This window comes from Symphodus melops (assembly GCF_947650265.1).
Source record: "Symphodus melops genome assembly, chromosome: 2".
In the NCBI taxonomy this organism is placed as follows: domain Eukaryota; kingdom Metazoa; phylum Chordata; class Actinopteri; order Labriformes; family Labridae; genus Symphodus; species Symphodus melops.
Window position 1 is genome coordinate 29,171,350 of NC_136692.1, and position 24,258 is coordinate 29,195,607.

The window sequence follows — 24,258 nt, forward strand, 5'->3', positions numbered from 1 at the left end:
ACACTTTTAGAAAAGTCCACATGCTCGGGGGACAGATGGTGAGCACCGAGGGCTGTGAACGCACCGCAGGGAGGATCGCACTCTGTGCTAAACGGGAAGGAAAATTAGAAAAGTCTGTTTCTCTCTCTGAAACTTCCTCACTCTGTGCTCGCTCGTTTTGTTTGTATCGCAGCAGAGATCACTTTTTGATTCTATACGTCTCCTTTTAAACATGCTGAAGCCCTGTTGGGACCAAGCATCAGGTAAAGGACAGTTAAGCTGAAAAGTCTGGAACAAACCTGGTCAATTAAAGATGGGGCACAAAATCAAAAAGAGGTCAACTAATAAAAGGAACTATGGATAACTTTTTTGCTCTTTTTGTCAGGCAGACATGATTATCCATCCATCCATCAATGCATTATTTTTACTGTGTTCAGGCAACAGCGCTAACCCGCAGACATAATGGAGCTTCAGACTACGGCTTCAGTCCCAGCTTGACTGAAAGTTACCTCCATGATTGGATCTTTTCTTAGGGCTTGTTTAGCCAGATGGTCAGCCATTACATTCCCCTCTATCCCACGGTGCGCTGGTTCCCGCATGAACCTGTCAACTGTTTGTGTTTTCTGTGACTCATGTGTCCTGACACCAACTCTTCTTCTTCTTCTTCTTCTTCTTCTTCTTCTGTTCAGTTTTATGCTGTTGCATCACTTCTTCTCCGACAAACTTTCCAACTTCATGCGGATCCTTAAAGACTCAGCCATCCTCTCTCCTCATTGTTTCAGTAATCCTGCTTGTCTTTTTATTTGTAAACCTTCTTGAGTCTTCCTTTTGAATTTTACATTCTGGCTCCATCATCTTTAATACCAGCAACTGACAACAGTGAAGTCATATATACCCTATGGACTATTCCAACATCAACCACAAGGGGGAAACAAAACAAACTTTTCCACTCTTTAACGCCAATAACACAACAATAAGGGTTTAATTCCCTTGAATACAGAAATTTAAAGTAAACTAAAGAAAGATCTTATTGGAGCTCGTGAGTCCCCGTCTTCACTTCTCCAGTCCACGCTGTTGGTAGCTCCCACTTCCTGTGGGCGTGGCTTAAAAGACCATCTTTGACCAGCAGCAGGCTCAGTGGAAAAAAAGACCTAGTGTTCACTAAATTGTGTGAACCCTAATTAGGAAACAACTGTCATGAATGCAATAAAGTGGGATTTATGTAAAGGATGGCGTGCATTATCTAAAAGGAAACTAAGTGGCCGAGAATTAAAACGATAACTAAAAGAAAAACTGACATGAGGTAGCAGCAGCTGAGGCGGCCACAGCTTCTTTAACCACGCAGTCACAACTTTGATAAAAGGCCAAACCTATTAAAATATCTTTCCTTTAAAGCTTGTCCTCGCTGAGGCAAGAAGAAAGAAGAGAAACTTTAGCTGGTTGAAACTGCAGCTCTTGGTAGACAGAGCGAGCCTGTGACAGCCTGAGGGATGAGTCTGTGTTTGTTTTCTCTTTGCCCAATCTCGTATGCTCTTTAGCTCTCTGTTCTGCTCCAGGCGTCGTCTGCACACACGTCTCACTGCTGACTGCAGCAACCAAGACTCCCTGCTTCATCACGAGCCAGAGCAGGAACATTACTGATCAGAAGTATTATTTTTAACTCTCACTCATTTGGCAAATGAGCGCGGATGTTCTCTGCATGTCTGAGCTGCACACAATAACTCATTCTTCTCTTAATAATGACCATGATCCTCCACTCTAAACGAAAAAAGACTGAGCCATTAGTGGTCCAGAAGTTTTTTAAAATTCTCTTAAATCGAGCTGATGTTTCAGGGAGAGAGTCAGGCAGTCCTATCGCTCTGCACATTACACTGAAAGATTCCCATTATCTCTAGAGATCTAGTTATCTTTTTTTATATATAACAGAGGAAGCATGTTTTAAACAATTCATGCAAACATGCTGCTAATGTAAGTGTTCGCTGTTGTCATCTGTCAAACTCTTGTTACCTTTTAGAAAGTGGATTAAGTCCTGTAGTAATACAACTATATGTAACTTATGTAGGACATGAGCTTGGTTTATTTCTTCTCTCGTCTTCTGCCATCTCAACGCGCTCTCACACCACACGTCACACCGACACATTCACACACTGATGGTAGAGGCTGCTGCGTGAAGTGACCTGCAGAAGTAACAAATCCATTCATACACATTCACACACAGTTAGCAAAGCAGAGGGAGCAACTTCGGGCAAAGTTTTTTTGCTCAAGGACACATCGGGCGTGTAGCTGCAGGAGCTGGGGATCGAACCCCCGACCATCCGTTTGGGAGACGTCTCTACCACAGCTTCCCTTTGGCGTGTTTATAAATGATGAAGGACAAAAAAATAAATATAATTTGGTGGACTAGTTAGAGCTTGCCTCTTCACATACAACATTTAAGTTAATGATCTCAACAAAAGTGTTTCCAAAACTTACACAGATGTCAACAAAGAAACATCATGCATAAGAGTGTCCACCATTTTTTTCTGCTTGCAGTGCCCATTTAAAAAAATAAACCAATGCAGTTACAATCAGACCAACTTAGTTGTATTTTTTCTCATTAGGCATGTTAAGTGTTAAGTTCTGCATTAAAATCTGGCTTTTTTTTTGAATGGGGTTGACTTCCTGGTGCTTCTGCAGCCAGCCTCAAGTGGACACTCGAAGAACTGCAGGTTGCAGCTTGTTCACATCTTTGAGTGTTTTCTCACATTTCCTTTGTCTTATGTCATGTTATGATATAAGAAACTGCCGTGCACTGCTCGGTGTTTCAGGCTCGTGAAGCTTGAAATCATGTTTTTTAATTCCAAGCTGAACTTCTGCTGCCTCATCTCAGCTGGTATCTCTCATCAGCATGTCCAGCTTCCCATGTTTACTTCCGTCTTTCCTTTGTTGATCTCTCATCCTCGTCTAACTTCTCTCCACGAGATCGAAAGGCTTCCTCCTTTGCCCAAATCAGCCCAGAATTTTCATGAAATCATTTTAAAGAAATGTCATCTTACTTCCTTGATAAGGCCTCCAATTTTTTATTTTCTTTTTTTATCTAGAGAGCGCCGTCTCATTGACACTCCCACTAATGCTGTAACCCCAGGAAGCCGTGCAGCATTAATCCCTCTCCTTGCAAAACCCAGACTGTGGCAGCCACTCAAGCTGGGAGGGAAGAAGGGCAATATAAAAGCAGCCAAAAAACTCTTATCAACATTTTTGACTGCTGAACTGGTGGAGAAAGTTCGGCGAGGTCACAGAGGAGTCTTTTCTTGGCTTTGGATGATTAAAAAATGCCTGGAGAGTCGAGGAAGCTGGCAGAGGAGATTGCCAGCGTCAGGGACAATGGAGAGGCTGGAGAGAGCAGAGAGGTGGGAGTAAAGTTGAAAAGACCTCTGGAGCATGGTGATGATGAGAATTAAACTCCTCATCAGTGGCCCCTTGGCTCTAAATGATCTACAGACACTCTATACAGGCGAGCTGGGAGGCCAACATGGCAGCAATCAGACAGAATGCAGAACAGGAAGTTTACCATGTGTGTCTTTTTAAAATGTGTACTGCAGTCTAAACTCTAATCATCACAGAGAGCTGTCTCCCCCCCTCCTCTCACACAGCTCTGCATGTGGTGGACACTGTAGCTTCAGTGTTTAGCCAGCTCTACATGTGGTGGACACTGTAGCTTCAGTGTTTAGCCAGCTCTGCATGGGTCTGTCAACCTTTCTGCGTTCTAACCTCTCTCCATGTTTCAAAAGCATCTTTCTGCTGCTGGAGCTTATTAGAAACATGCAGAGGCTTTTTAGCTCGGGTACAATCACTTCTATCTGAAGCAGTTCCACTGCCCGCTTCCATCGCTGCAACACCTGTTCACCTGATAACTGCTCTCATATCTGGCAAACCCAGGGGCGTCCAAAACGGCCTTCAAAGCCCCGCCTACCTTCTCTGGTCCAATCAAATCCAGAGCATTCAGGAGCAGAATCTAAAGTTAGAAGGAGGACATACTGGCTGCTGCATTGTTGTCAGAGAAGCTTCAACACAGCAGGTTTCCTTCATGTCTGATGAGATAGGAAGATTGGGGGCGCTGGTGGCACAGTGGTTATTGCGTGCGTCCCCATGTATTGAGGCTATAGTCTTCATGCGGGCAACCCGGCTCCGGCCTGTGGCTCCCTTCCCGCTTATCAATCCCCTCTCTCTCTCTCCCTGATGTCGTTCTCTATCCACTGTCCTACCGTAATACTGTAATCTGTAATAAAGGCATAAAATGGCCAAAAATACGTCTTTAAAATTAAACAAAAACAACAACATGTCCATAAAATACAAACATATATGTATTTATACATTTGCATTGAATGAAGGTCAAGTTTCATCACATCTAATTTTTCCTTTGAGGATTCTTTAAAACATCTGTTACCTGTTTACTTTAAGTGACGTCTTCACTTCATCTCAGTCAGACCGTTACTGCACATCTTAAAAAGTAAACGGACCTTCAGACCTCTTAAAGTTAAGCTTCGACTTGAACCATGTCCTTCGTACTTTTTCTGCTTTTCTTAGTAACGGTTTGTTCTTCCTCAAAACAGTGGTCTAATAAGGAAAAGCCTCTTGACCAATCAGAATCAAATCTTTTTTTATTAAAGCTCGTAATGCTAGCCTGCTATCGGCCCCACTTCATCATGAAGGTGTCCAAAGACATTGCACATTTATCTATTCCTGAACTGTTGAATAATTAATCGTAAACTCTTAATTTATCTCTTCTGATTGGAAATACTTTTTATTTATTTTTGTATTTTTTCCACATGGTCATTGAACGCATTCTGTGCAAAGCTGAGTCCACATTCCCTTCTGCTGTGCTGAGAGTGAGAGGGGATTTTTTAAAATGTGAAATACTTCAGAAATGTGTGCTGAAAGAATTTTGTCACAGTCCATTCCTGCTGGGTTTAACAACCTTTAATGACAGAGCTGCAGGAATAGTCTGATTTGAATTGAAAGCATCGGAGCTTTAAATGTAAAACAGTCCAAATCTAAAAAAAAAAAAAAAAAAGCCTTGACATCAGACAGAAACAAACACAAGTATATTCTGTTTCACACAACAAAATGATGAGAGAGAAACAAAGTCCAGGCAGCAGCTTCTGTGCTGCTTCACAGCAGAAAGTGTTTTCAGCCTTTCCCTCTGTAAAATGTGAAACCTGTGATGTCTGACCTCCGGTGGCATGAAGGTCAGCGGCGAAATCTTTTCAATAAATGCATGAATAAATAAGGCCCAAAAGTATATAAAAATATTTCAGTCACACAACTCACGTATGTATTCATTTAAAACATTTATTGCAGCAGAAGATAGTTTGTGTTTGGTCTCACCTCTTAGACTTTCAGTTTACATGCAAAAATGTGAGGACAGATTGGACGACATCTTTAAACCCCCCCAGGTTGAGCCCACAGGTGGAGGCTGGGTAAGAGACATCGGACATCGTGCAGCTTAAAAAGATGTCTAATTGGAAAGGAGTCGCCTCATTTACAGAATCACAAAGACGATTAAAGAAATGCAGAAAAAGACACAAAGATGTCGTGAAACATAAAAACATTTAACTTCCTGAAAAACAGTTTCAGAGGAGTGTAGAACTCCACTGCTTGTTTGTGATTGGACAAGTCCTCCCCATGTTTACATTTTGCTCTTCCCACAGAAACGTAAACAGTGTTCAGGGACACGTTTAGCGACTCACCAAAACGCTTTTGCGATTGTTTTTGCAGTTGACCTTCAGGGCCACCATACTTATGTGCTCAGTGTTGTCCATCCACTCATTTCACTATGTCTCCCGTCCCCTTTTTGTCTCCTCTTCCTTCCTCACTGGCCTGTAATATTTCCAGCCCCTCTCTCTAAATGCAGACACACACACACACACACACACACACACACACACACACACACACACACACACACACACACACACACACACACACCCTTTGAGACTCTTTCTGCTCTCCTCTGTGGGAAACAGGAAGTGACTCAGACTCCGGGGTTTGGGGATCAGGCTCAAGATACAGAACAGCACAAAGAGCAGAAGCTGCTGCCAATCCATGAGCATCATCCCCTCCCTCCCTCTGTGTCAGTGTGAAACATAGAGAAAGACCCCCCACTGCACACAGCTCAGGGCTTAAAGTGACAGACAGAATTCTGCATCATATCTGCCTGTAGTGAACTTCTGAGTCTTATAATTCAACTTTAGGAGCTGATTGATGAAGCAGGCAGGCGGCTCCATCTTCAAAGTGTTTTCTGTGAATGTTTAAAGAAATGTTTCAGCGTTCAGCTTCTTTCAAGCTGCTGCGTCTGGATTCAGATCCCGCACATCTCCACTGAGCCGTCAGTGCTGGTGTTTTCATCCTGAGCTTGGCTGTTTTTTTTTTTATTTTAACAGATTTGAAGCCTTTTTCTGAACTTACGGAAAGGTCACTTGAGTGTTGCCTTTATGTGTTGTGTTTTTGTACACATAGGACACATTGCTTGTGTTTCCATGTAAGTGTTTCAGTTATCTAACACTGCTGTGGTCTATATGTTGATGTAGATCGGATGTTGTCACCCTCCAGCAGCTGCCTCTCATTGGCTTGGCTCCAGCTGTGGAAGGTGTGGTCTGGATGATCGATAGAGCATCTTTTATTAAACAGTGCAGTTTAATGTTGCATTGGACACAGTAAGGAAGGCGTTTCAGTGGTTAAGATATGAAGTTGCTTTAGATTTAGGAGAACATAGTGAACGGTCAAGTAATGCTTTTGCACATTTGTCCACCTGTAGCACAGTTTAACATCCGTCCACTCGACTCGAAGGAGCCAAACAAATGCAGCGATTTTGTCAATCTGAGAAACTTTTTTGGACTCGTTTTAAGGAGGAAGGGGACGTGAGGATCGAGACTTGGTTTGAAGAGACGGAAAACCCGCGAGAGGCGCGCGCGCTTCCTCGGACCGCGGTGATCCTTTGCTCCACGCGCTCCCCGCCGTGTGCGTAAGCTGCTGTGGATGATTACACACACTATGAGCCACCATGGCATGGTGTGACCGAGGGGTTCAGACTCTGCTGGCCGTTATAGGGGCCTTTGCCGCCTTCAGTCTCATGACCATCGCCATCGGCACCGACTACTGGCTTTACTCCCGGGCGTACATATGCAACGCCACGAATGTCACCGCGGACGACAACCAGGTGCAAAGCAAGAAAGTGAAAGGCGACCTGACGCACTCCGGGCTGTGGAGGATCTGCTGCATCGAAGGTAAAACTAAGTCAAAGAAGTGAATTACCTTTATCCTACGAACTTTTTGTTTTTAATTACAGAACGTGTGTAGCATGTTACTCCCAGCTCTTTTCCTACAGATGTTTCATTTTTTTGGAGAGGGAAAGGTTATACTTCAAAGGTTAAAACATCTGTCTTAATGTCTTAACTAGAGAAATTAAAATGGATGTTTGACGAATGCACCTGTTGGGAAATCAGGAACCTTACTTTGGACAAATACGTCCCTTTTGGTTTGGTGTGATGACGCACCGAAAATGTGAATGCACAATGGGTGCAGAGTGGTCATTCTCATTTCTATAGCTTTGAAAAAGTTAGATTGACACGTCAGTATGAGGGGGGAAAGCTGCAGCTTGTTGCGCGTAAAGGCGGTGTTGTGCGTGCGTAATGCTTAAACTTTTTATTTTCCCTTTAAAAAAAATGATCAAATGTGTGACTGAAAAAGAAGATTCAATGAGCAGATCAGGAAATCCAGCCTTGAAAAGGAGATTTCGTGTTTTAAATATGAAGCCAAGGAAGTGTCGCTTTTGAAACTGTTGTTTTAAGAAGGTTTTGACATTATTTTCTCATTAAGCTTCGTCAAGGAATCAGCTGAGACTCATTAAATTATATAAAGTCGTTCAAGCCAAATAATAGCCTTGCTTTTGTTAAAACAGTCAAATAGCTGTTGTGATGCTGCGCGAGGCGCGTCAGAGGACTTTTGGGTTGCGGCTCGTTTTTGTTTGGACACGTTTACACAACATCGCGCTCGATCACCTTACTAGAAAATAAAGTGCAATGAATCACGGTTTATCCTGAGCTTCGTTGATCAACAGAGGCACAGCAGCGCGCAGCAGCCGGTCAGTGAAGGTGGTTTCTAGTGACGTCACAGCCCTGCCTTCTGTGGCGCTGTCCACTGCTGCTGGTGCTGAAACCCCCCCACGACTAATCAATAACTTCACACTTACAAGACATCCGACAAGGTGATCAACGCTGACTCGCTGACATTCGGAAACAGCAGTTGCTAACTTGTTAAAACTCCTGTGAGGAGTTTTTAGCAGGTTCTGAAATCGGCTGGAATAAATATCGATATCTCTGATTCAGCAACAAAAGAAAACGAGTTCAGTGGCATTATTAGGAGGTTAGGAGTCACACAAAGATGTTAGAGAAATGTTCAGCTAAACGATGAGCTTCATTCAGTTTTTACTTGATGAACTGAAACGTACATTTCTAAATACTTAATCTCGATAGTTAATCGATATCAATTGCATTTTAATAACATGTTTAAAATTCCAATCTTTTGCATTTGAAAACAGTTGATCTTTTAAAAATGTTTGTACTGTCTGAAGCTAAGGGTACTTTACTTCCTACTTGGATACAAACCTGCTTTTATTTTGAAGGAAACTAAGGAACTTCCGGTAGTTTAAAGGTAAACAGCATCAATTTAAAGCAACTTGGTATGGATCCCAAACTGAGGTCTAACAGCTGAAAGGAGCGATAGCAGAGGTCAATGTTTGATGTCTTGTGGTGGATACGACTTTGACTCTTCAGCAGGGAGTTATGTAAAGTAATATTAACCATTCAAAGATGCAGAGGGGTCTTCCTCTTTCTTTTAACTGAGATTACAAGGAGACTTACCCAAGATACCTCTAAAGCAGTGACTTTCATTTTTTTATTTTATTTTTAACCTTGGAGAATTAAATTCAAGAAAAGCTAAGAAGAGCAGACAAAGTCTTGCGCCCCCTCCATGAGATCTTTGGCCCCCCCAGGCTGGGAACCAATGATCCAAAGGGACAAAAGGGCATGTGATAAATGCAGTTCAAAATAAAAGTATTCAAATATTTCAGAGTTTAATCACATCTCGATTAGCCCGTCAACACTGACAGCCATAGTATTTACACACTTCGCCAAAGAGAATATCAAAAGTTTAAATCACAAGAAATACTCCAAAAATAAAGCTCGAAGAAGCTCTTGAATTTCCTATCTTTCCACGTGTCATGAAGGCAGCATCTCTCAGGCGTGTGAGAGGCTTGACTTGGTTGTGGGTGGCGGGTTCAAGTTAGCAGACGGTTTGTCCCTACATGCAGATGATTGCAGCAATTACTGAAGTCACACTCTGTGCACTTTTGCTCTGCACTCTCACCACTCCTGCCGAAATCTTGAAGAAGAAAAAAAAGTGCTTCTATTTATGGCTTTTCTGTTAAGTTAATCAAAAGATATGTTCGCTCTCTCTCTCTCTCTCTCTCTCTCTTGTTTTAAACCCTGGAGAACATCATCTGCAGAAGTGAGGTGCAGTGCTCCCCATGCCGCTCACATAAAAGGAAATGAAAGAAGAGAGCTGGGATGAAAAGTAACACACATGATATCGTTTTTCTCTCTCACATATCTGCTGCACTGTCGCTACACTGACTGTTGTCATGGTGCACACATGGCTTTCATTGTCTATTCATTTGACTTTCCAGAGGTAATCTCTTCCAGGAACAGAAACAAGACGCAGTGGAAACCTGTTTCATTAGGTCTAAATAATGGGTCGGCCCGAGGACGTGTTGGCTAACCCTGTGGGAGAAATGAGGCTCATCTCTTTGTGCCACACATACATTTGTATGAGAGCAGTGTCTTGTAAAACAAGCAGGAGGTTCACTGGAAGTCCGAAAAGACAGCAAGCGAGCATTTAGTGGAAACAATTTCAAGTTATCCTGCGGTCAGTCAAGCCGAAATCCAACAAGAAGTCTCACTTAAGAGAGGCAACCGTAAACGCTGAACATGCCGGGGAAGCACTCGACAATGTGACGTGTTTGAAGGAGACATTAGTTTCAACTTCAGACGGAGAAATGCTGCTCATGTGCAGTCAGAGTTTTTCCTCTTTATCTGATTGTTTAAGCTCCTCCATTTTGAAAGTCTGCTCTCTGCTTTTGTGGCGTTGCGAGAGTTTGTGTGCGCGAGTGTGCTAGCCTGGTGAATGCATTAGTAAGATGTCAAAGGCATCCTCTGAGAAGCAGAGCTAGAAATGTGATTCTGGGTTGCCGGGGAGGAGGTTGCCATGGTGAAGCTATGCTGAGTAATAAATGATGGGCTCGGCTCTCTCAGACAGACGGGCTCTGGGGAGCTCCCTCTCTCTCTCTCTCTCTCTCTCTCTCTCTCTCTCTCTCTCTCTCGTCTTCACCGTCACGCCTGTCGTTATCAACTCTCTAGCCTTCTGTGTATTCAAACAAATATTTACCCTTCTGTACAATCTCACTAAAGAAAACTTATCATCAGATTTTGTCATCTTTCACATTGCTCTTCTTCTCTTCTTTGGGAGCCACGACTGGGAACTCACACACATCCAGTTACTGAAACACTGATCTTATAAATATAGGAGCCACTGGAGATCCACTCACACACCAAGCTTGGATATATTACACGCTAACTGTGTCTTCGTATTGATTGTGCGTGCTTGTTTCATAAAAAATGCAAAAGAATCCGAGAGTGAAAAATATTTTAAATAGCAGGGAGCAGATCAGTGAGATAAAGGAGACATGATGGTGATAAGAGTCGTTAAAACTGGGCATGAGAACAGAAGGAGTGAAGATACTCATCACGTCATCTCGACTTTTATTCCACCCTCGTCTCTTCCACAGAAGTCCCATGTTAAACTCTAACATGTGTCTCCAGTCTGTTTACAAACCCTCCAATGATGAGAGATCTCCATCCTCTCCGTCTTCTGCCTGCTCCACTTTTCAGAAAATGTCTGCTCAAACAGGCCGTTTGGAGATGTTCCCTTCATGACATCACAAAGGGCAGTAGCCCCTCCCCCAGGTGGGTGACACTCCCACAGCTAGGTGTTTGTTCTGCCCTCTGAGTCTGCCTTCTCACCGTAAACAATAGGACATGGAGCCAGAAAGCAGCGAGTACACCCGAGCCCTTACAGAGAGGGGGCGTGGTCAGACACCGCTCATTTACATATTTAAAGCTACAGACACAGAAACAGCCTGTTCTGAGCAGGGCTGAAATAGAGAGGGTTTATAGATTCAATAGATTTATTTAAACAGATTGAAAGATTTGTTTCGGGTCTTTTTGTGCCTTTTTGTCTGTAGTGATCAGACGGTGGACATAGTGGAGGGACAGAGTTGGGACTGACATGCAGGAAAGGAGCCTCAGGTTGGAATCGAACCTGGGCCACCCACTTAGAGGACTATAGCCTCTGTACATGGGCCGAGCACTAACCGCTGGACAAACTGTTTTACTAATTTGTGCAATATAAACAGTGTGCAGAAATTTACATTCAAACTTTTTGAATAAAAAAAACAAGAAATGATCCAATATTGGGTGTCTTTAACTTCTTTTTTAGTTGTCATGGTAACAAATACACTATCAAAAGTCGGTGTATCGTAACAAATCTACTCCCGACTGAAAGCACTAACAACAAAAATGACGATGAGTGATGCAGCAAAATCAGTCGTCTGACTTTTTAATTCCTTTCAATATTCATAATGCTCCGATGTTTTATTCTCTTATAAGTGGAGGGAAGATTTTCTCTGTGGAGACGAGGATCGGGGTCTTTGAATAGAAGGTGCCCGAGGGCCTCAGATCCACAGCAGCCTGCCCTCAAATATGCTCTGACATGGTTAGAGGTAAAATACAGCTCAGCGGTGGTTTGGATATTCTTTCCCAAGAAGAGACTAAAATATTCCATAACTTTAAATTAAAGTTGCATTTTGACTCAGTACCTTTTGTGTATTATAAAAGGAAATGTTTATTTCCTTGTCGTCATTGTCGTCCCCTCACTCACGCTCACTGTGCTTTTTGGCTTCTCTGCAGGTATCAACAAAGGGAGCTGTTTTCGAATCAATCACTTCCCGGATGATAACGACTACGACACAGACAGCTCCGAGTACATCTTACGTAAGTCACTGCAACCTCTTCGTCTTCTGACACGTCCACCGACACTCTATGGTCCCTCTCTTTTTTTCTTCTCTTGGAGTGGTGATTGAGTTATCACCCCGGTACTTAATGTGTCGTGACATTGCCATCCCTCCTCCATAAAAGGCTGATGTCATGACAGTAGTTTGAGCTGGAGAGATGATGAAGTGATGCTGTTTGATGTTGAGTAAGAGAGTTTGTCATTTGTACGAGCGCGAGGGAAGAGAGGTTATAGGGGTGTGTCGCTGGAGGAGAGCGGACGCTTCCTTCCAGAGGAGGCGTGGCCTAACTGTGGCTTGTTTTGATTTCATATTGGAGCTCGAGTGCGACACCTGCTGGATCAAGAAGTCGCACGGTTTCCCTTTTTTAAACAAGCCGCGATAAAACAGACGGAATAGAAGGGAGAAAAATGAAAAGACAGCTGAGAGATCGTAATATTTCAGGTTTGTGGGAGAGAAGAACACTTATCAGATCATATAACGTTTATTTTATTTTAGATTTGTCTCATCCTGGGTCTCCCTCTGGTGACACCAGGGGGTGACAACAGGGTGATACACCAGGTGGAGACAACGGGGGGAGAACCAGGGGGAGACAACAGGTGAGACACCAGGGGGAGACAACAGGGGGAGACAACGGGGGGAGAACGAGGGGGAGACACCAGGTGGAGACACCAGGGGGAGACACCAGGTGGAGACACCAGGGGGAGACAACGGGGGGAGAACCAGGTGGAGACACCAGGGGGAGACACCAGGTGGAGACACCAGGGGGAGACAACGGGGGGAGAACCAGGTGGAGACACCAGGGGGAGACACCAGGTGGAGACACCAGGGGGAGACAACGGGGGGAGAACCAGGGGAGACACTAGGGGGAGACACCAGGTGGAGACACCAGGTGGAGACAACGGGGGGAGAACCAGGTGGAGACACCAGGGGGAGACACCAGGGGGAGACACCAGAGGGAGATACCAGGGGGTGACAACAGGGTGATACACCAGGTGGAGACACCAGGGGGAGACACCAGGTGGAGACAACGGGGGGAGAACCAGGGGGAGACAACAGGTGGAGACAACGGGGGGAGAACCAGGGGGAGACAACGGGGGGAGAACCAGGGGGAGACAACAGGGGGAGACACCAGGGGGAGACACTAGGGGGAGACACCAGGTGGAGACAACAGGGGGAGACAACGGGGGGAGAACCAGGGGGAGACAACAGGGGAGACACCAGGGGGAGACACCAGAGGGAGACACCAAGGGGTGACAACAGGGTGATACACCAGGTGGAGACACCAGGGGGAGACACCAGGTGGAGACAACGGGGGGAGAACCAGGGGGAGACAACAGGGGGAGACACCAGGGGAGACACTAGGGGGAGACACCAGGTGGAGACAACAGGGGGAGACAACAGGGGGAGACAACAGGTGAGACACCAGGGGGAGACACCAGAGGGAGACAACAGGGGGAGACAACGGGGGGAGAACCAGGGGGAGATACCAGGGGGAGACACCAGGGGGAGACAAAGGGGGGAGAACCAGGGGGAGACACAAGGGGGAGACACCAGGTGGAGACAACGGGGGGAGAACCAGGGGGAGACAACAGGGGGAGACACCAGGGGGAGACAACGGGGGGAGAACCAGGGGGAGACAACAGGGGGAGACACCAGGGGGCGACAACAGGGGGAGACATTAGGGGGAGACACCAGGGGGAGACACCAGGGGGAGACACCAGAGGGAGACAACAGGGGGAGACAACGGGGGGAGAACCAGGGGGAGACATTAGGGGGAGACACCAGGGGGAGACAACGGGGGGAGAACCAGGGGGAGACAACAGGGGGAGACACCAGGGGAGACACTAGGGGGAGACACCAGGTGGAGACAACAGGGGGAGACAACAGGTGAGACACCAGAGGGAGACAACAGGGGGAGACAACGGGGGGAGAACCAGGGGGAGACACCAGGGGGAGACACCAGGTGGAGACAACGGGGGGAGAACCAGGGGGAGACAACAGGGGAGACACCAGGGGGAGACACCAGAGGGAGACAACAGGGGGAGACAAAGGGGGGAGAACCAGGGGGAGACACCAGGTGGAGACAACGGGGGGAGAACCAGGGGGAGACAACGGGGGGAGAACCAGGGGGAGACACCAGGGGGAGACACTAGGGGGAGACACCAGGTGGAGACAACAGGGGGAGACAACAGGGGGGACACCAGGGGGCGACAACAGGGGGAGACATTAGGGGGAGACACCAGGGGGAGACACCAGGGGGAGACACCAGAGGGAGACAACAGGGGGAGACAATGGGGGGAGAACCAGGGGGAGATACCAGGGGGAGACACCAGGTGGAGACAACGGGGGGAGAACCAGGGGGAGACAACAGGGGAGACACCAGGGGGAGACAACAGGGGAGACACCAGGGGGAGACACCAGAGGGAGACAACAGGGGGAGACAACGGGGGGAGAACCAGGGGAAGACATTAGGGGGAGACACCAGGGGGAGACAACAGGGGGAGACACCAGGGGAGACACTAGGGGGAGACACCAGGTGGAGACAACAGGTGAGACACCAGGGGGAGACACCAGAGGGAGACAACAGGGGGAGACAACGGGGGGAGAACCAGGGGGAGACAACAGGGGAGACACCAGGGGGAGACACCAGAGGGAGACAACAGGGGGAGACAAAGGGGGGAGAACCAGGGGGAGACACCAGGTGGAGACAACGGGGGGAGAACCAGGGGGAGACAACAGGGGGAGACAAAGGGGGGAGAACCAGGGGGAGACACAAGGGGGAGACACCAGGTGGAGACAACGGGGGGAGAACCAGGGGGAGACAACAGGGGGAGACACCAGGGGGAGACACCAGGGGGAGACAACGGGGGGAGAACCAGGGGGAGACAACAGGGGGGGACACCAGGGGGCGACAACAGGGGGAGACATTAGGGGGAGACACCAGGGGGAGACAACAGGGGAGACACCAGGGGGAGACACCAGAGGGAGACAACAGGGGGAGACAACGGGGGGAGACAAAGGGGGGAGAACCAGGGGGAGACACAAGGGGGAGACACCAGGTGGAGACAACGGGGGGAGAACCAGGGGGAGACAACAGGGGGAGACACCAGGGGGAGACACCAGGGGGAGACAACGGGGGGAGAACCAGGGGGAGACAACAGGGGGGGACACCAGGGGGCGACAACAGGGGGAGACATTAGGGGGAGACACCAGGGGGAGACAACAGGGGAGACACCAGGGGGAGACACCAGAGGGAGACAACAGGGGGAGACAACGGGGGGAGAACCAGGGGGAGACACCAGGGGGAGACAACGGGGGGAGAACCAGGGGGAGACAACAGGGGGAGACACCAGGGGAGACACTAGGGGGAGACACCAGGTGGAGACAACAGGGGGAGACAACAGGGAGAGACAACAGGTGAGACACCAGAGGGAGACAACAGGGGGAGACAACGGGGGGAGAACCAGGGGGAGACACCAGGGGGAGACACCAGGTGGAGACAACGGGGGGAGAACCAGGGGGAGACAACAGGGGAGACACCAGGGGGAGACACCAGAGGGAGACAACAGGGGGAGACAAAGGGGGGAGAACCAGGGGGAGACACCAGGTGGAGACAACGGGGGGAGAACCAGGGGGAGACAACGGGGGGAGAACCAGGGGGAGACAACAGGGGGAGACAACAGGGGGAGACACCAGGGGGAGACACTAGGGGGAGACACCAGGTGGAGACAACAGGGGGAGACAACAGGGGGGACACCAGGGGGCGACAACAGGGGGAGACATTAGGGGGAGACACCAGGGGGAGACACCAGGGGGAGACACCAGAGGGAGACAACAGGGGGAGACAATGGGGGGAGACAACAGGGGAGACACCAGGGGGAGACAACAGGGGGAGACACCAGGGGAGACACTAGGGGGAGACACCAGGTGGAGACAACAGGTGAGACACCAGGGGGAGACACCAGAGGGAGACAACAGGGGGAGACAACGGGGGGAGAACCAGGGGGAGACACCAGGGGGAGACACCAGGTGGAGACAACGGGGGGAGAACCAGGGGGAGACAACAGGGGAGACACCAGGGGGAGACACCAGAGGGAGACAACAGGGGGAGACAAAGGGGGGAGAACCAGGGGGAGACACCAGGTGGAGACAACGGGGGGAGAACCAGGGGGAGACAACAGGGGGAGACACCAGGGGGAGACAACGGGGGGAGAACCAGGGGGAGACAACAGGGGAAGACACCAGGGGGAGACACTAGGGGGAGACACCAGGTGGAGACAACAGGGGGAGACACCAGGGGGCGACAACAGGGGGAGACATGAGGGGGAGACACCAGGGGGAGACAACAGGGGAGACACCAGGGGGAGACAACAGGGGGAGACAACGGGGGGAGAACCAGGGGGAGACAACAGGGGGAGACACCAGGGGGAGACACCAGGGGGAGACAACGGGGGGAGAACCAGGGGGAGACAACAGGGGGAGACACCAGGGGGAGACACTAGGGGGAGACACCAGGTGGAGACAACAGGGGGAGACAACAGGGGGGGACACCAGGGGGAGACAACAGGGGGAGACATTAGGGGGAGACACCAGAGGGAGACAACAGGGGAGACACCAGGGGGAGACACCAGAGGGAGACAACAAGGGGAGACAACGGGGGGAGAACCAGGGGGAGACAACAGGGGGAGACATTAGGGGGAGACACCAGGTGGAGACAACGGGGGGAGAACCAGGGGGAGACATTAGGGGGAGACACCAGGGGGAGACACTGTAATCATGGAAATAAAGTGCCTTGAAAGAAGGTCAAATTAAGCCAGACCTGAGGCGGAGTCATGATGCAAACTGTAGCTGTATAATAGCTAGCTAGTGGACGATGTGCAGACGCATGCTCTGCAGGTGAAGGTAATCAGAGAGGAACCTTTTTTATTACAAATGGCACAAGAGAATCGTGAGTCAAATTGTACCTTAAAAAGACATTGGACTCTTGTCTCCTCCGCCATTGTTGTTGACAAAGCTGATATCAGAAGCCCTGTCCTGTTGATTTTCACTGGTCATTCAGGAATGTGACAGCGCTAAAGATCATTGAACTACATTTGTTTTGTATTGTTTTTGATAGGTTTCTGACTCTGTCTCTCGGCAGGTATAGCCCGTGCGTCGAGCCTCTTCCCCATCCTCAGCACCATCCTGCTGATGTTGGGTGGCCTGTGTGTCGCGGTCGGACGGATCTACAGCAGAAGGAACAACATCCTGCTCAGTGCTGGCATCCTGTTTGTGTTTGCAGGTTGGCTGAGACTAACTGTCAGCTCGATACTGTCTACACACAAATACAAACTGTCCTTTTATAACTGTCCTGTAACGTTACTTCTTATTCTACAGAAGGTGTTCCTTTTGAATCCTTTTTGTTTGTCAGTCTGAGCTGTTGAGATAAACATGCAGCATTTAGATTTTCCAACGCCCTCGAATGCATCAGAGCCGATCAACCAAGCCCCCCCATTCAACAAATAAGCATTTTAAGAAGAAGAGTTCTCTTCCTCTCTTGAGCACTCTATGTTTGACTTCTTACATATCTGCATCAAGAGGTTATTTTGGCAAACTCAAGATGTGTTAATAGCAAGTAAATCAGGAGAACATGTGTACATTTCTCTTACTGTTTATACTGCTGAAGTAAACCAGAGTGACCTCTGTGTGAATTTACTGTTAAACTCAGACTCACCAGAAACAGATGAGCAGCGATGCAACGAACCAAGAAGAGATGGTGGTTATTTTGTGGTCGTGAAAAACCAGAAGTGAAATAAAATATTTGATGATTAATACTAACACACAAAAGTGAAGGATTTTTTGTTTCACTTTTGATCCGACACATGTTGCTTCCAAGTGGCTGAGCTCCAGTATTGAAAAAAAGAGGGAAAATAATGTGAAGGTGGTAAATCTTGCAGTTCATCGAGTGTCCGCTGCAGGCTGGCTGCAGGAGCCCCAGAAGTCACACCCATTCAGAAAAAGCATTTCAAACAGCATAAATGAACATGTTCACAGCCTGGTACAAACAACAATACTGGTCTGGTTAGTTATTATCGTCATGGGAACACACTGTGCGGGGGTTGAATTTTTCATAACGCCTCTGTTTTGATTTTAAGAAGGATGTGTGTTATCCAAAGTTAGGCGACAGGCTGACCTGATTGACAGATGGACGTGATGTAACGGTTCGTCAGGAGGCTTAAAAACCCGCCTCTGCTCCGGCTCTCCACCTGTCGCTGACTGAAAGTTAGGCTGAGACCTCCAGCGCCCCCTGCAGGACGTCATCCAGGCTTCGACCAGTGATACTTACAATCTATGGTTGCTTCCCAAGTTGCTAAATTGACAGTATGGAAACCCTTCATAGACTGTATAGGTTAGGTTTGTAGGTTTGTATTCCACTTGTGTGCTTCAACATTGTTTTCCCTTCACTGATATCTCTGTGCATCTGTCCTTCTCTCATCAGGCCTGAGTAACATCATCGGCATCATCGTTTACATCTCGAGCAACGCGGGAGATCCAAGCGACAAGAAAGACGAGGACAAGAAGAGCCAGTACAACTACGGCTGGTCTTTCTACTTCGGCGCCCTCTCCTTCATCGTCGCCGAGTCAGTGGGCGTCCTCGCCGTCAACATATACATCGAGAAAAACAAAGAGACGCGCTTCCGAGCCCGACGGGACTTCATCAAAACGACCTCCTCTTCTTCACCGTACTCTCGCATCCCGAGTTACCGCTACAGACGGAGGCGCTCACAGTCCAGTTCGAGGTCGACCGACCCGTCTCGCGATCCGTCTCCGGTGGGGATGAAGATCAGAGGGAGTGGAGGAGGAGCAGGGTTTGGGATTGGTTTGCCCATGGGGGACATATCACTGTACGCCCTCAGTAGGGACCCTCTGAAGGGTGCAAGTGGGACAATAGGACCCTACAGTCCAGAGAGAGACTCCGGGTTTTTGCAAGTCCACAACTGCTTCCAGAAAGATCTCAAAGACGGCGTGAACAGGAGGACCACGCCTGTATGAGGTCGGGAGGTTTTAGTGCATTCGGCTTTGTGAAACTCTTTACATGTGGTCGAGTTGATGAGGAAGGACGATTACTTCAGGAAGCGGAGACGCAGAAAAGGTCAGGGCTGGAAATGGTTTTTGTTTTGCGTCCCTCTGTGCCAGAACATTGCCAATCTGTGCTTCATTTGAAGGAAGGTGACGAGTGAAAACTGCATTTAATGATGATGCTCAGTATCCTATTTATAAACAGCTGCAGACACTTCGTAGCAATCTTTAAAGAGTACTCACTCACTGACTTCAAATTAATCTAAAATTGGTGGATTTACTCTGATATTCTTTGATTGAATCAGACATTTCCTGATCATAAGAATAAAAATCTATATAGGTCATAATCAATTTAAGAATCCTACGAAGTGGACTTCAGATAACGAGGATTTCCTTCTGAAAACTGGAAAGAGAAACGATTTTTTCTTCTTTCAACATCAAAAGTATCTCCGGATTTGTTTGCTAAGATGACGTGATTCATGTGATTGTTTTGGTATTATATCGTATTGTATTTGTAACTTAACACACCTGGTGCTAACTTAATCTGATAGTCTTAAATCTTCTCCACTGCCATTTAAATACTTCAACTGTGTCTCAATAACCTCGACTGAGTAGGAATGTGAAACCTGTGTCACAGTGTGTAAAATGTGTTGTGGCTCGACCGCACGGTCAGCACGTTTACATGCAGCATTGAATCACGTGAAGGTTAAAGCTCGATCATTTCGTCAGACTGCTGTCTTTGCCCCAGTATGCCGAGAGGGAATCGCTTTACAGACCGAAGTCTAGAAAAAATGAAACTAATTCGGAGGTTTAAAATCCCGCAGTTCCTCAAGTGTCCACTTGAGGCTTGCTCCAGAAACGCAGGAAGTCAAATACAAGAAAACGTGTGTTTAGAGCCTGGTACATAGAAATGAAATGAAACACACTTTTCAACCAGGTTGCAGTTTGTGATGATGGCGTGTTTCAGCAGGTACGGTCACATCGGTTTACCGGACGCAGCCAACGTTTAAGAAGAAAAGACAGGTTTGAGAAGTGTGTCGTATAGACACCAGATTTAACAGAAAGTCCAAAGGCTGACACAACACAAACTGTTGTATCGTTTGTCCAAAGGCGCGTGGCTCTCGCTCCGTCGCTCGCCATGTTAATACCTTTGTATTGTTCTCTTCTCGGCTTTCTTCGATTGAGAACGTGACAAAAGAAATCGACTCCCAGCTGCATTATAATCACAGTGTTAGTCCGACTTTAGGCCAGTTTTAGTCAGACTAACATAATAAATAAATAGATTTTCTGACTGCATCTAAACGCTCTGACTGACACGTTTGCTGTGAAGATGAATTTCTGTAGATATTGACAAATATGAAGATGCAGGTGGTAACATGTGTAGATTCCAGATATGAAGATGCAGGTGGTAATATGTGTAGATTCCAGTATTGAGTGAGATGTATCAGTGTTCACATGTTTTGTACAGACGCTCTTATTGCTCTCCATACACTCAGGGATGATGTGTGGATCTACTGTTAGACATGCAGAGCGTGACAGACAGATTTGAATGCTGTTTTTTTTTCTTACCTGAGCCAGACAGACTGTTACAGTAACTGTGTGTTAAAAACAACAAGGTGAGATCACGCTGTATGTGTTGCTGTTGATTAACAAGACATGCCTTTACAACCTTTCTGTGCTGTTTTTTTTTAATTGAATATTTGATGACATCCAAAAACACACCTCAGAGAGCTGTTATGTGATCGATATTTAAAGCAGGGCTGATCATCACGTCGACGTTGAGCTCCCTGTGGATGATATCCATGCAGCCATGGCAACAAATTAACTATAAATACAATTATCTAATAGGGCTTTCACACCTGAAAAACCATTGGTATTTGCAGGAGGAGCTGCGTTAACACAAACTTGGACTTACCACAGACCCTTTCCACAGAAAGTCGGAGTTATCTGTTGTGTAAACGCAGCAGAATATTCAGCTGGAGCCAGACGCAGGTTTATATCCTGTGTGTGGAGTCAGAGCAGTGACTGTTTGAACCACGGCCGCTACGATCTCCATACTCGTAATTAAACTGCTGCGTTATGATTTCTGTCCGTCAGTATGTTCTTCTCCGCTCATTGGTGGATTTTTGTGATTCCACTGAGCTTCATATAGCATTTATATAAAGGCAAATATTCTCATTTATTCTCATCTTTTTTTTTTCAACGTCACATCTTGCCAGAACTGCCAGATCAGGAGAATCTCTGCAGCAGTCCTCTGAGAATTATCTTGCTTGTTTCAGAAGTGCAGTTGTGAAAACGGTTTAAGAGACAAAAAACGTGTGTAAAAAAAGAAAGCTTTACATCCAGTCTGAAAGAGGTTGAGACCAGGGGTGTGCTGATAGGCCGTATCAACACCCTCGCTAATCAGTAAATTATTAGTTGATTAAACTTGTTAAAAGTTTCATCACTTCAGGCCAACATTGATGGTCAAATGTCGAAACTGCAACTCCACCCACCACTAGCGGGGGCTGCAGCTCCTGCTTACTGCTGCACTGCTCTACCACCCGGATGTAAACAGCCACAGCGAACAGATCTTTAAGGAGCAAAGCGCTTTCACAGTATTTCGATAGAGAAAAATGTAGATAAAGTTGTTTGTCGGTTGTGTCAGTTTAAACCGGAATTTAATCACTCAACTCGAGCTATGGCATGTGGGCGTTAACCTGCAAGCAGGACCGAAGGCTGGTGCTGCTAGCATTGCTAACGTTAGCCACACTCTGCAAACCAGTTCAACAGTGTTTACCTGCAGATGCTGCAATCTTGTGTTTAGCCTTGATCAAATAAATTATGCTACATTTTCACTGTTTTCTGACTGTTTTCTTCCCTTTAGAGAGGCCAACTAAACGGACTGTGAATTTAGCTGACAATGACATTTGTAGCCAGGAACCGCCCTCGTTAAAGAGGAAATATTAAACCTCTTTTTCACCTTTTCAAACAGTCCCCTTTTGAAGCTTCCTTAAATAGTGACTGAGAAATAAATCATTTAAAGTCATCTTTGTTTTACAGTTAGCTTCCATTTTGGGCTTGTTTGGGGTTCAATGAAGAATTTAAACAGAAGAATGTTCTGTGTCGAGCTCAGCTATGAAACAGCAAGGCAGCACAGGGTGTGAAAGGAAAGCCACATCAGCCTTCTTAATGCTCGGCTGAACTGACGGGCTGCCAAATGCTCATCCAGACTGCAGAAAGCGTGTCTCCTCCTCAAGAGCAAAGTGGGTGTTTTGGTTTGGGCATAGAGGGGCAAGTGGACGTCCAGATGACTCACGCTTCGTAAAGTACATCACCGAGCTCTATGTCAGCTTCATGGTTTGTGTCTCAGTTTCATATTTTTTAGCAGCGTTTGGAATTGGCTTAATTTGGTTGTTGTTTTGTGTATCGAGCATAGTATCTAATATCTAAAGTTTCTACAAAAGCCACTGAGGCGGAGAATGGGAAGCCTTGAATTTGAATGGACTTGTTTCCATTTTGCGTGTGCGTGATGTATGTTTTTCACGCCAAGGTGATCCGATGACCTCGTCTCCCCTTCCAGCTCTGAAACTGAGCCATCTCTGTCACCCCCTCGTCTCTGTCCATCACCCGGGCTGTTAAGCCCTGAGAATCTGAATGTCATGGACGCTCACTGGTATTTTCATCCACTATGAGGCCATACACTGCCACCCTTCCCTCCTGAGCAGTGAAATAACCTCCAGTCAATCACAGAACATGCTTGGTTTGAATGTTTGCAGGACGGATAAAACAACATTTTGGGTCTCATCTCAGATTCTGTCTTTGTGATCTGATTTGCTGCTGTGAACACACGTTCATACATCAGCTTCTTGAACCTGATACTCCCAATGCCAGCAATTAAGCAGCTATGTAAAAATGAGGATGTACATTTTAAAAAGGAAAACCTTGTTATCTCCTTTGTGTCTGTCGGGGCCAGAAAATAAGCCTGGACCTGTTTTCTAACACTGTCAAAATCCTTCAGTAAAAGATCCTTCCCAAAGAGCAGAAGAAAAGAAAGGGCTTGTTTGACGTCGCTAGAAAAAGCTGCTAAATGCACCAAAAATGTTGCATCATTTGCTCCCGCTCTCTGCTCTGTCTCATGGTCTAATTCATGAAGCATATTGGACGCGTGATGTGCGAGCACAAACACAGACAGCTCTGCAGCTTGCTCTTGTTTTGGGATTGAATGCTGAGAGCTACGCTATCTGAAACTCCACGTAATGCATTTCGCTATTTAAGAAACGCTTCTCGGGCGCTGGTTTGGCTCAGTTGGTGGAGCAGGTGGAGGAGCTGCAGTTAATCAGTATTTTTTTTTTTATTTGCATCGCGCCAACTCATAACAAATGTAATCCAAAGAGAATTTATAAACCAGTGGGTAAAACACCAAAAAAATCCAGCATGAGCAAATTTAGAAAAGTATCAGTGAGAATGTAAAACTGACTCTAAGAGACAAAACTCTTGAACAGTCCTCGAACTCAGACTCATGTTAAACATCCTTCTGACACAACGGTCTGTGTTGAGCTTTGAAACTAAAGGTGGAGTCAGACGCAGGAAGAAGGAGACGTGAAGTAATGGCAGTACTGTAAGTATGAGAGTTACTAATTGTTCCAATTCCTGCACTGGAGAGAGTTTGCTCCAGCGCCAGTTATTAACACTACATGTGAAAGCATAATTAATGTGTTCCACTCAATGCTGTAAGGATTTATGAAAGATAACAGCAGGCAGCAGCTGCAGAAGTCGATTCCAGCCCCCGTCACTCTCACGCACATCCAACCAGCAACTTAAAGAAACCCGTTGTTTTAAAAAAAATTTTTTTTACTTCTTTCAATCAAACGCTGCAGACAGTAAACTTTTGGCAAAGGAGGTTTTCACACAGCAGAAGTCTAAGAAAATAAAAACACATGACCAATAGCTGCTGGCTGAGGCTGCTGCTGTTATGCAACGTCTTTAAATTGGAGAAGCAGAATCTCATCAGAGGACCCACATGTTGTTACCACAGAAAATCCCTGAATCCTGCATCCCAAAGTTAATCATCT

General features: G+C 46.8%; 1 protein-coding gene across 1 annotated transcript; it reads left to right on the forward strand.

The window, feature by feature from the left end:
• Positions 1 to 6,615: 6,615 nt before the first annotated feature.
• LOC306820500 (voltage-dependent calcium channel gamma-4 subunit-like) lies at positions 6,616 to 20,549 on the forward strand. The gene is made up of 4 exons (XM_079338355.1): positions 6,616 to 7,244; positions 12,042 to 12,125; positions 17,286 to 17,426; positions 18,624 to 20,549. Exons 1-4 carry the CDS (start codon positions 7,022 to 7,024, stop codon positions 19,175 to 19,177), a joined length of 1,002 nt encoding a protein of 333 aa, XP_079194481.1. The 5' UTR covers positions 6,616 to 7,021; the 3' UTR covers positions 19,178 to 20,549.
• Positions 20,550 to 24,258: the final 3,709 nt, after the last annotated feature.